The sequence below is a fragment of the Sebastes umbrosus genome, chromosome 12 (genome assembly GCF_015220745.1).
Source record: "Sebastes umbrosus isolate fSebUmb1 chromosome 12, fSebUmb1.pri, whole genome shotgun sequence".
Classification (NCBI taxonomy): domain Eukaryota; kingdom Metazoa; phylum Chordata; class Actinopteri; order Perciformes; family Sebastidae; genus Sebastes; species Sebastes umbrosus.
The window spans coordinates 31,335,465-31,348,491 of NC_051280.1; the positions used below are offsets into that span (position 1 = coordinate 31,335,465).

The 13,027-nt window shown below is 40.7% G+C and overlaps 3 protein-coding genes across 3 annotated transcripts; all 3 read left to right on the top strand.

The window, feature by feature from the left end:
* The first annotated feature begins 792 nt into the window (after nt 1-792).
* Nucleotides 793-2,953, top strand: LOC119498698 (E3 ubiquitin/ISG15 ligase TRIM25-like). Its single transcript, XM_037787737.1, has one exon. The coding sequence runs from the start codon at nt 793-795 to the stop codon at nt 2,470-2,472; it is 1,680 nt and encodes a 559-aa protein (XP_037643665.1). The 3' UTR covers nt 2,473-2,953.
* Nucleotides 2,954-4,906: 1,953 nt separating this feature from the next.
* LOC119499284 (tripartite motif-containing protein 16-like) lies at nt 4,907-5,956 on the top strand. Its single transcript, XM_037788558.1, has 3 exons — nt 4,907-4,981; nt 5,348-5,446; nt 5,558-5,956. Exons 1-3 carry the CDS (start codon nt 4,907-4,909, stop codon nt 5,930-5,932), a joined length of 549 nt encoding a protein of 182 aa, XP_037644486.1. The 3' UTR covers nt 5,933-5,956.
* Nucleotides 5,957-10,707: 4,751 nt separating this feature from the next.
* LOC119499433 (tripartite motif-containing protein 16-like) lies at nt 10,708-12,681 on the top strand. The gene is given in 2 exon segments (XM_037788748.1): nt 10,708-11,636; nt 11,638-12,681. Coding segments are annotated over 2 exon segments (1,677 nt in total). The 5' UTR covers nt 10,708-10,752; the 3' UTR covers nt 12,431-12,681.
* Nucleotides 12,682-13,027: the final 346 nt, after the last annotated feature.

The window sequence follows — 13,027 nt, forward strand, 5'->3', positions numbered from 1 at the left end:
GAATAAATGGAAACAAAACTAGAATCCAAACATTTGCATCAAAGATACTTTATAAGTCATTAGTTAGTCATCAGTTATTTGCACAAAAAAAAAAAAACATGAAAAAAATATCAAACAAGAACATCAATATTACAAAATCCTGCAAAACGCTGGATTTTTCTCGGTGGTGTTTTGTCCAATCAATTGAATTTACTACAGGTGGACTCCAGTCAAGGTGAAGAAACATCTCAAAGATGATCGAGGGAAATGGGAGGCACCTGAGCTAAATTTCAGGTGTCATAGCAAAGGGTCTGAATACTTATGTAAATGTGATATTTCAGTTTTTCCTTTTTAATAAATTTGAGTGTAGATTGATGAGGGAAAAAAATAATTTTATCCATTTTAAAATAAGGCTGCAACATAACAAAATGTGAAAAAAAGTGAAAGGGTCTGAATACTTTCTGAAGGCACTGTATCTCTCTCCGTTGACTACTGTTCATATTTTTTCCGAAACAAGGTCCCATGGCGGTCCACCGGAAGAGGCGTGATTTTGGCTTTCTATTGCATGAAAGCTTGATAACTCCTCCCTTTTCATCCTGCTCTAAAACACAGCCAGCTCCGCTCTGTGCACATGTCGCCTTGTTCCCTCCCCCTCACTGATATGCAAGTGTGAAGATGGGTGTAACCAACCTGTGATAGGGCAGGAGCTGATAAGCCCCATTCAGTACAGATTAGCATATGAACATGAACAAAAGAAGCAGAGTTTGTATTTAAGTCAGAGAAACTCTCACACAGTCACTACCACAAGGTGAAATGGCGCAGCAAGGAGTTCAACTGGACCGAAAGACCTTCTGCTGTTTATTCTGTCAGGATCTACTGAAGGATCCGGTGACTATTCCCTGTGGACACAGCTATTGCATGAACTGTCTTAAACGCTCTTGCTTTGAAAAGAATGGGAAGAAAATCATCATCTGCCCTGAGTGTTGGCACACCTTCACACTGAGGCCTGTCCTGATGAAAAACACCATGTTAGCAGATTTAGTGGAGGAGCTGAAGAAGACTGGACTCCAAGCTGCTCCTGCTGATCACTGCTATGCTGGACCTGAAGATGTGGCCTGTGATGTCTGCACTGGGAGGAAACTGAAAGCCTTCAAGTCCTGTCTGGTGTGTCTGACCTCTTACTGTGAGAAACACCTCCAGCCTCATTATGAATTATTTGAAAATCACAAGCTGGTGGAGCCCTCCAAGAAGCTCCAGGAGAACATCTGCTCTCGTCACGACGAAGTGATGAAGATGTTCTGTCGTACTGATCAGCAGTGTATCTGTTATCTCTGCTCTGTGGAGGAACATAAAGGCCACGACACCGTCTCAGCTGCAACAGAAAGGACCGAGAGGCAGAGAGAGCTGGAGGTGAGTCGACTCAACATCCAGCAGAGGATCCAGGACAGAGAGAAAGATGTGAAGCTGCTCCAAAAGGAGGTGGAGGCTGTCAATCACTCTGCTGATAAAGCAGTGAAGTACAGTGATAAGATCTTCACCAAGCTGATGCTTCTCATGGAGAAAAGAAGCTGTGATGTGAAGCAGCAGGTCAGATCCCAGCAGAAAAGTGAAGTGAGTCGAGTCAAAGAGCTTCAGGAGAAGCTGGAGCAGGAGATCACTGAGCTGAAGAGGAGAGACGCTGAGCTGAAGCTGCTGTCACACACAGAGGATCACAATCAGTTTCTACACAACTACCCCTCACTGTCACCACTCAGAGAATCTACATACAGCATCGATATCCGTCCTCTGCGCTACTTTGAGGACGTGAGGGCAGCTGTGTCAGAAGTCATGGATAAACTACGGGTCGTTCTGAGTGACAAATGGACAAACATCTCGCAGACAGTGACTGAAGTGGATGTTTTACTGTCAAATTCACAAGCAGAGCCCAAGACCAGAGCTGGATTCTTAAAATATTCACGAGAAATCACACTGGATCCAAACACAGCACACGAAGTGGTGTTATTATCTGAGGGGAACAGAAAAGCAACATCAACCGAGCAAAATCAGAAATATTCCAATCACCCGGACAGATTCACTGAATGTTGGCAGGTCCTGAGTAGAGAGAGTCTGACTGGACGTTGTTACTGGGAGGTGGAGTGGCAAGGAAATGGAGTTCTTATAGCAGTCGCATACAAGAACAACCGCAGAGAAGGGGGCTGGAATGAATGTGGATTTGGACACAATGACAAATCTTGGACATTTAGATTTGACAGAGACCGTTATGCATTTTGGTACAACAATGTTAAAACTCCTGTCTCAGGTCCTCAGTCCTCCAGAGTAGGAGTGTACTTGGATCACAGTGCAGGTATTCTGTCCTTCTACAGCGTCTCCACCAACAATCAAACCATGACCCTCCTCCACAGAGTCCAGACCACATTCACTGAGCCTCTCTATGCTGGAATTTGGCTTTATTACAATTATGGAGTCACTGCTGAGTTCTGTAAACTGAAATAGAGAGAAGTAATTTAAGGGTTGAATTCTGTGTTTTAACTCTTAAATGTTTGTTGCTGAGAGCTGATTGTTGTGTCATTTCTTCACTGCTCAGAGATCAGCTGTCAATCAAATATTATGGTGATTCTTTGACATCTTCTCTTGAGGTGTTCTGTAAATGTGTGAATGTCTTCAGGTGGCGCTCCTTCCTGTGTCTGTTTCACTGCTCATGATTATGATGTTTGTTTACTTGAACTGACTTTGCATTTTTAGGTTGTTCCACTGCATGAGTCTTAAGAGAAAAGGCACCAGACCTTCCTTTACCGTATGTTCTCCCCACTTTTTTTACACTGTAATTATCCTGATCATAATCAATAAGGAGATCCTTCATTGTTCTCTTTTCTGGTCAAACCAACTGATTGTGTTGATGAAGTGAATCTGTACATGATTACTGATGGGATGTGTGAACAAACTGAAGGTTTACATGATGAATAAACAAACATAAACAAAGTATTTTCCTCCTTGTCTTCATTCCAGGGTATCATAGAAAGCTGGTGGAGAAAATGTGAAACTGATATGAGAGAATAACTGAGACAGTTTTCCTCCTGAAACAACACAAACTACAGTGTTAATGTTTAGAGTCTGTCAGTCTCTGTCCTTAAAACTTTCCTCACTAAAACATTTTGTCACCGAGAAATGAGCAGCGTTTTTAACCACGGTGTTGCATAGATAGACAGACTTTCTGGGACGACATCATTCAAAATTTAAAAAAAGTTGAACTTATTGCCTTTATTATTGGTTGTTTGGTTCATGATACTCGCTAACCACGGTGACCACGGTGTGTTTGAAGATTTCATTTCAAGCTGATACTTTACTATGAACCAATTCATTTACAACTATCAGTAAATCTTTTCTAATTTTAAGGGTATGAGGAAACTAATACATTTGAGTGCTGTCTGTTGATTAGTAGTTGCAGCTCATCTGGTTCATTCTGGATTAGAGTCTGCTGTTTGCTGCTGAGTAGGTAGTGTACAGTGGCTTCTCTTGAACAGCCTGTTAACATCCCTCTACAGGTAGGAGAGAGTCGTCGTTGGTGTTCAGGACTGTCCCATTGTCTTTTAAAACGACAGTAGAACTCATTCAGGTCGTTGGCCATGCAGACATTGTTAGTGTGGGGGGGGGGGGGGGGGGCTTTAGGTTTGCATTTGGTATCTATCTGAGACCCTTTCAGACAGAAGCAGAGTCGTTTACTGAGAACAACTCATCTTCTGTTTACCTTCTTTGACATGTAAAAGCTGTTTGTTCAGACAATCAGCAGTGATAATGAAATAGTTTTACTCAAGTACTACAGTCAAGTACAACTTTGTGACTTGAGTATTCTTGTTTCGGCTACTTTATACTTCTACTTCACTACAACTCAGAGAGAAATATTCTACTTTTTCCTCTTCTGCATTGGTCTGAAGGATACAGTTACTGGTAACAAATTTTACATTACAAAACATGACAAGCTTATAATGCATAGTTATAGATTATATGTGTCAACCCTGTGAAAGACCCCCTGTCACATTCTAGACCCCAAACGGTAAAATCCAATATCCCCATACACAAATGTGTGTTTTCACAGTAAACTGTGTTTACTATGTTTTTATCTAACAGACAATTACAAAGAAAGAAATCCCTGAGACTTTCTTAACGTGCAAAATTATCTTTTACATTGACAAACATCATAATGTGTAATTCATGACGCAATTAAAAAGGGATCAAAAAGATATTTACAATGCAATACAATACATCTTTATTATCCACCAGGGAGGAAATTTGTCTTCGAATCACCAATCACAAGAAACAACATTAAAATCAGACAGGAGTTATTAAAAAACAGATATATAGACAGGCTATGTTACAAATTAAAACAGTTCATGTGGCTTAGATCTGCTCGGTCACTTTGCTGAGTAAAGAATATTGATGACATTTGGGATGAAGGATTTTTTAACCACATTTTTAGTTGCCAGATGGACTCTATAGCACCTCGTTCAGCTCAAACTAGCTGAAGAGAGGATGGGATCTATCTGCCAGGATACTCCTCACTTTCTCCTTGATACTGTGGTATCTGTGATTTATCTCTCTCCGTTGACTACTGTTCATATTTTTTCCGAAACAAGGTCCCATGGCGGTCCACCGGAAGAGGCGTGACTTTGGCTTTCTATTGCATGAAAGCTTGATAACTCCTCCCTCTTCATCCTGCTCTCAAACGCAGCCAGCTCCACTCTGTGCAAATATCGCCTTGTTCCCTCCCCCTCACTGATATGCAAGTGTGAAGATGGGTGTTACCAACCTGTGATAGGGCAGGAGCTGACAAACCCCATTCAGTGCAGATTAACATATGAACATGAACAAAAGGAGCAGAGTTTGTATTTAAGTCAATGAAACTCTCACAAAGTCACTGCTACAGGGCGAAATGGCGCAGCAAGGAGTTCAACTGGACCGAAAGACCTTCTGCTGTTTATTCTGTCAGGATCTACTGAAGGATCCGGTGACTATTCCCTGTGGACACAACACCGTCTCAGCTGCAGCAGAAAGGACCGAGAGGCAGAGAGAGTTGGAGGTGAGTCGACTCAACATCCAGCAGAGGATCCAGGACAGAGAGAAAGATGTGAAGCTGCTCCAAAAGGAGGTGAAGGCTGTCAATCGCTCTGCTGATAAAGCAGTGGAGGACAGTGAGAAGATCTTCACCAAGCTGATGCTTCTCATGGAGAAAAGAAGCTGTGATGTGAAGCAGCAGGTCAGATCCCAGCAGAACTCTCTTAAACGCTCTTGCTTTGAAAAGCATGGGAAGAAACTCGTCATCTGCTCTGAGTGTTGGCACATGACAGTGGATGTTTTACTGCCACAACCAGAGCCCAAGACCAGAGCTGGATTCTTACGATATTCACGTGATATCACACTGGATCCAAACACAGCACAAAATTGGCTGTCATTATCTGAGGGGAACAGAAAAGTAACTTTAATAACACGACCACAGACTTATCCTCCGCACCAAGACAGGTTCTGTGCTTTAGGGCCTCAGGTCCTGAGTAGAGAGAGTCTGACCGGACGTTGTTACTGGGAGGTGAAGTGGACAGGGAAAGGGATTTATATAGCAGTTGCATACAAGACTATCAGCAGAGACCGGTGGACAGGGGAAGACTGTACATTCGGATTTAATGACAAATCTTGGTCATTGTATTGTTTCGAACAGAAATATGGCTTTATCCACAACGGTACCTTCACTCGTATCTCAGGTCCTGTGTCCTCAGGTCCTCTGTCCTCCAGAGTAGGAGTGTATCTGGATCACAGTGCAGGTATTCTGTCCTTCTACAACGTCTCTGAAACCATGACTCTCCTCCACAGAGTCCAGACCACATTCACTGAGCCTCTCTATGCTGGACTTGGGCCACACAGGGTTTCTGAGGGAGACACTGCTGAGTTCTGTAAACTCAAATAATACAGACAGGAGTAATTTAAGGGACAGTGGGTTGAATTCTGTATTTTGTGAAACATTGTGCGGATCAAGTGAATCTGTACATGAAATACTTGAACAAGAGTCATTTAACAGACTTTGCTGATGGGATGTGTGAACAAAATGAAGGTTTACATGATGAATAAACAAACATGAACAAAGTATTTTCCTCCTTGTCTTCATTCCAGGGTATCATACAAATCTGGTGGAGAAAATGTGAAACTAATATGAGAGAATAACTGAGACAGTTTTCCTCCTGAAACACCACAAAGTACAATGTTTAGGACGGAGTATTGTGAGCAGATATGTCAGTATATTAGGGCTGGGACGATTCACCTATCTCACAATTTGATACTATCACAATACTTGGGTACCGATTCGATATGTATTGCGATTCTACAAGTATTGTGATTCGACTCGATTTGTATTCACTTTTTTAACACTAGACCATGGGGAAAAGTTGAATCATACACTTCTAGGAACTTTGGAAAATATCAAAATGAATACAGTAAAAATGTCAGCCTGTATGTAGTCAGAGATGTCCTGAAGTCAAATATATCAGTCATTGTCAGGAATTATTTATAAAAGAATTTCCAGCAACCAATAAATCAAAAGAATAAAGACATTTCCCTCACAAATTAGAGGTATTTTCTTTTTAATTTATAAGGGACATGTAATGTTTTATACTTCTGGTGAATATAATCCAATCAATCTTATTTCTATATATCTATTTTGTATATACAGTTCCCTTTGTTAACACCTTATTTGGAAACCAGACGTAGTCACCCGTGTCTACTTCCTCTAACTTCTCCAAGGTGGTCTCTAGCTCTCCCGTCAGCTCCGTTCTCTTTATCCATCCATGGTCAGCTCCATCGGGGCCGTTTGAATGCAGAGAACATAAATGTCAGTATCTGGGTGATCTACAGTTGTAGCGTCGGCCCATTTGACCACGGAGATGAGAGTGACGGCCGGCTTGACCGCCACGTTACCGCGATACGATGACGTTTCCTGTCTGTGACAGAGTTAGCATGCAGCTTTAGCCGTGATGTCTAGCTCTGCTTTTCCTGTCAATGTGTGAAATCCAAAGTGTTTCCATTCTTTACTGGATGTGTAGTGTTTACCACGATGGATTTAACATGTGAGGGTGCAGGTCGGATCCACGAAGACCCTCCGCCGTTTTCTACTTTTTCGCTTCGGCTCGCTGCGGCCGGCTGGTTTGTTTGGTTGACGGATACAGAACGGATATGACGTCACGTTACTCTGACTACCACAATAAAAGTGGTAACTTCCTTCTACCTCCAAATTGACTCAAATGAAGCAAATATATCGATTCTGGCATTAAAAAATTGTTTTATTTAAAAATCGTAAAAACAAAAATGGCGATACATATGTGAATCGATTTTTTTTCCCACCCCTACTGTATATACATTGGTATTAGAGATCGTGCTTGTCTTTTTTTTTTGCATCTTAAGTTAGGACATCCTCCTGCAAAGTCTCGGAGAATTGCATTCTGTGCACATTTTTAAAGGTAAAGACGATGAGAGAATACAAGAGATAAAGAAAATATATATAATAAGGGTGTAAAGTCTACCAATAAAATCAAGAATAAGCTGAAGAAACCAAGTGGTCACTTTAATCACATTTATACGCAGTATATATACATTAAATAAATGGTTTATAACTTACTATAGTAATAGTAGTTGAAACCACATATAATTACATTTTTAAGTGTTCATGATTATACAGTATTTGTCAGTAATTATAACTAAACATAACAAACTGATAATTAACGACAATATAGAGAAATACAGTTGTAAACATTAAATATGCTGTTATAGGAGAGGTTATAATTAGGAATGCACCGATACCGGAACGGATATCGGGCCGATACAGACTCAAATAGCTGGATTGGATATCGGTGACAATGAGGCCGATCTATTCAATTCAATTTTATTTTGTATACTATATACATCATCTACTACAATTTTAATTCCTGTTTAAATTTTGACCAATTTGTTGCTGTATTAAAAAGGTTTACACTTAATTTTAATTCTTGCTACATTACAACATTTTTTACAAAGTTGCTGGTGTATGATTTATTATTTGAAGAATAAATAACAACTCACTAAATTAATTTTCTATATATTTATTGGTCACATTTTGTTTTACAAAGTATGGGAAAGTAATGTTTAAGCCAAGTCTGATGTTGCCTGACACTTATGATCCCAGTCACTTCCACACAGTGAGGCATGCAGCTCATTAAAGGCAGATTCTGATGACTTTTTGAAACCATATCTTTTAGACACAAAAAATAAAATTAAATAAAAAAAGATTGAAAAAAATATGAAAAGAAATCAACAAACTATTTGGAGAAATATACAATATTTTTAGTGAAGTGTGGCCGTGTAGGAAAATGTAGGAAAAATCATTCAGGAGTGGGGACATGCACACGTTTAAAGAGTTAAAATACAGGTTTATCAAGGCAGTGAGAGAAACTCAACGACTGTACTCTGAGAAACTCCAACAGCAGTTCTCGGTAAACGACTCTGCTTCTGTCTGAAAGGGTCTCAGATAGATACCAAATGCAAACCTAAAGCCCCCACACTCCACTAACGACTCTGCTTCACAGATAGATACCAAATGCAAACCTAAAGCCCCCCCCCACCCCACTCCACTAACGACGTCTGCATGTCCAACAACCTGAATGAGTTCTACTGATGTTTTAAAAGACAATGGGACAGTCTTGAACACTGACGACGACTCTCTCCATCCTGGAGAGGGACGTTAACAGGCTGTTCAAGAGAAGCCACTGTACACTACCTGCTCACTACCTACCTACCTACCCCCCCCCCCCCCCCCCCCCCCCCCCCCCCACACACACACACACACACACACACACACACTCCACTAACGACTTGCACCTGTCCAACGACCTGAATGAGTCCTACTGTCGTTTTGAAAGACAATGGGTCAGTCCTGTGCATTTTCTGGATAACCTGCTGCTGTAACTCAAGGAATTCCCAATTTGGGATTGATCTATTGATATCTATATCAAATCTATCTATCTATCTATCTATCTATCTATCTATTTAGATATCTATCTACCATACCAGAATATCAGTGTAGTCTAGCTCAGGGGTCAGCAACCTTTACTATTTTGTCCATCAGTCCATCTTGTTGCTAAATAATAATAAATGTGCTGCTAAAGACATGTGAATCCAGAGGACAGATGGTCATTTTGTAATGGGTTCTGTATGAATAATGGTGATGTGTTTTGTTTTTTTTGTCTGATGGGTCTTACTTGTCTGTCTGTCTATGGTAACAGTATGTCTATTGTATGTGTACTTTTTTTCAAACTGAGCTGCCTATGGATGCAAAATCAATTTCAGTGCAAACTGACAATAAAGTTGTATCGTATCATATCAAAAGAGCCATTTTAGGCAAAAAAATAAATATAATAAATAAAAAATCTGTTTGGAGCCATAACACATTTGATAATCGTGATGAAGGTAACACAGCTTATAGTCTAAGTATATAGTATATAAGTCTAATGCAGTGAGGGCCAAAGTGCAAATGTACTACGGAGTATTAGGGCCACATTGAGAGGGAAAAAAATCAGAGATTTCCAGAATAAAGTTATAATATTACGAGAAAAAAGTAGTAACATTATGAGAATAAAGTCATAACTTAACATGAAAAAAAGAAAAAAACAAAGAAAATTACTACTTTATAATATTATGACTTTATTCTCATAATATAACGACTTTTTTTCTTGTAATATTATGATTTTATTTTCAAATCTCAGATTTATTTTTTTCCCTCAATGTGGACCTAATAATCCGTCGTACAATAGATCTACAATAATGATAAATAAAAATGTAAATAAAAAACAGTTATTCATTTGCATTTTTATAAATCCACAGGGAGCTGCTGGAGAGGAGCTAAAGAGCCGCAGGTTGCTGACTCCTGGTCAAGGTGAATGTTGTTGTGTATCACACTGAGCGTTTTTACATTCCCATTTCAACTGCAGGTCAAAGTATACTGGGAAATGTCAATACTGTAGTAGCTACACGGAAGAAGGATTTGTATATACACAGTAAAATTATTTGTGTAACAACATTTTTACATATACTGTAAATAGAAAAAATTATGTTTTGATTTGATTTTTCATGTAAAGTCGTAAAATAAAATAAATTTAAAAAAACAAAAAACAAAAACAAGTTGTACCTCCTCAGAGTACTAATTTATAGAATATAAATGTATATTAATATAATTTTGATGATTTTGATAACTGAATGGATCATTTTGCATGTGGTGGCTCAAACGATGAAGGAATGTTTAGAAGTTGTGAAGAGGACAGTTTTGATGTGCAAGTGGTTATACTCTTTTGCACACATGTGCTAAAACTGGTGCAATTTGCTTGAATGAATGAGAAATTCTAATCTGTTGTGAGCAACAAACTAATTGTTCAGAGTTTTGATCTTATTGTTTTGTAAAAAAATAATAATAATAATTCTGAGAAAACCTGTGAATGCTTCTTTCTGGCTCGAGCTTTGCTGGGAGAACAAGTTGCCCAGCAACAGAAGAGGATAAGCTGATCGTGACTTCAGCGGCTGAAACAATAACAATCATTTTGAACCAACCAATGGGGAAGCCCCATCTCCACTGACCAATGGGGTGACTCCATTACTCACACAGGTCCCGCCCCCACTCTGCTGTGGTCCCGCCCCCTCATCCTGCTCCTCCCTCTTCTTCCTGCTATAAAACACAGCCTGCTCCACTCTGAGAGCTCAGTCTGTTTGGATATGGCGCTGCAAGGAGTTCAGCTGGACCGAGAGTCATTCTCCTGCTCCATCTGTCTGGATCTACTGAAGGATCCGGTGACTATTCTGTGTGGACACAGCTACTGCATGAACTGTATTAAAACTCACTGGGATGGAGAAGAAGAGAAGAAGATCTACAGCTGCCCTCAGTGTCGGCAGACCTGCACACCGAGGCCTGTCCTCATGAAAGACACCATGTTGGCAGATTTAGTGGAGCAACTGAAGAAGACTGGACTCCAAGCTGCTCCTGCTGATCACTGCTATGCTGGACCTGAAGATGTGGCCTGTGATGTCTGCACTGGGAGGAAACTGAAAGCCTTCAAGTCCTGTCTGGTGTGTCTGGCCTCTTACTGTGAGAAACACCTCCAGCCTCATTATGAATTATTTGAAAATCACAAGCTGGTGGAGCCCTCCAAGAAGCTCCAGGAGAACATCTGCTCTCGTCACAACGAGGTGATGAAGATGTTCTGTCGTACTGATCAGCAGTGTATCTGTTATCTCTGCTCTGTGGAGGAACATAAAGGCCACGACACCGTCTCTGCTGCGGCAGAAAGGACCAAGAGGCAGAGAGAGCTGGAGGTGAGTCGACTCAACATCCAGCAGAGGATCCAGGACAGAGAGAAAGATGTGAAGCTGCTCCAACAGGAGGTGAAGGCTGTCAATCGCTCTGCTGATAAAGCAGTGAAGGACAGTGAGAAGATCTTCACCGAGCTGATCCGTCTCATGGAGAAAAGAAGCTGTGATGTGAAGCAGCAGGTCAGATCCCAGCAGAAAAGTGAAGTGAGTCGAGTCAAAGAGCTTCAGGAGAAGCTGGAGCAGGAGGTCACTGAGCTGAAGAGGAGAGACGCTGAGCTGAAGCTGCTGTCACACACAGGATCACAATCAGTTTCTACACAACTACCCCTCACTGTCACCACTCAGTGAATCTACATCCAGCATCGATATCCGTCCTCTGCGCTACTTTGAGGATGTGACGGTAGCTGTGTCAGAAGTCATGGATAAACTACGGGTCGTTCTGAGTGAGAAATGGACAAACATCTCGCAGACAGTAACTGAAGTGGATGTTTTACTGTCAAATTCACAAGCAGAGCCCAAGACCAGAGCTGGATTCTTAAAATATTCCCGAGAAATCACACTGGATCCAAACACAGCACACGAAGTGGTGTTATTATCTGAGGGGAACAGAAAAGCAACATCAACCGAGCAAAATCAGAAATATTCCAATCACCCGGACAGATTCACTGAATGTTGGCAGGTCCTGAGTAGAGAGAGTCTGACTGGACGTTGTTACTGGGAGGTGGAGTGGCGAGGAAATGGAGTTCTTATAGCAGTCGCATACAAGAACAACCGCAGAGAAGGGGGCTGGAATGAATGTGGATTTGGACACAATGACAAATCTTGGACATTTAGATTTGACAGAGACCGTTATGCATTTTGGTACAACAATGTTAAAACTCCTGTCTCAGGTCCTCAGTCCTCCAGAGTAGGAGTGTACCTGGATCACAGTGCAGGTATTCTGTCCTTCTACAGCATCTCCACCAACAATCAAACCATGACCCTCCTCCACAGAGTCCAGACCACATTCACTGAGCCTCTCTATGCTGGAATTTGGCTTTATTACAATTATGGAGTCACTGCTGAGTTCTGTAAACTGAAATAGAGAGAAGTAATTTAAGGGTTGAATTCTGTGTTTTAACTCTTAAATGTTTGTTGCTGAGAGCTGATTGTTGTGTCATTTCTTCACTGCTCAGAGATCAGCTGTCATCAAACATTATGGTGATTCTTTGACATCTTCTCTTGAGGTGTTCTGTAAATGTGTGAATGTCTTCAGGTGGCGCTCCTTCCTGTGTCTGTTTCACTGCTCATGATGATGATTTTTGTTTACTTGAACTGACTTTGCATTTTTAGGTTGTTCCACTGCATGAGTCTCAAGAGAGAAGGCACCAGACCTTCCTTTACCGTATGTTCTCCCCACTTTTTTTTCACTGTAATTATCCTGATCATAATCAATAAGGAGATCCTTCATTGTTCTCTTTTCTGGTCAAAACCAACTGATTGTGTTGATGAAGTGAATCTGTACATGATTACTGATGGGATGTGTGAACAAACTGAAGGTTTACATGATGAATAAACAAACAAGAACAAAGTATTTTCTCCTGTCCTCATTCCTGGGTATGATACAAAGCTGATGGAGAAAATGTAAAACTAATATGAGAGTATACACAAAAAAACACTTTCCTTTTAAACAATTAAAACG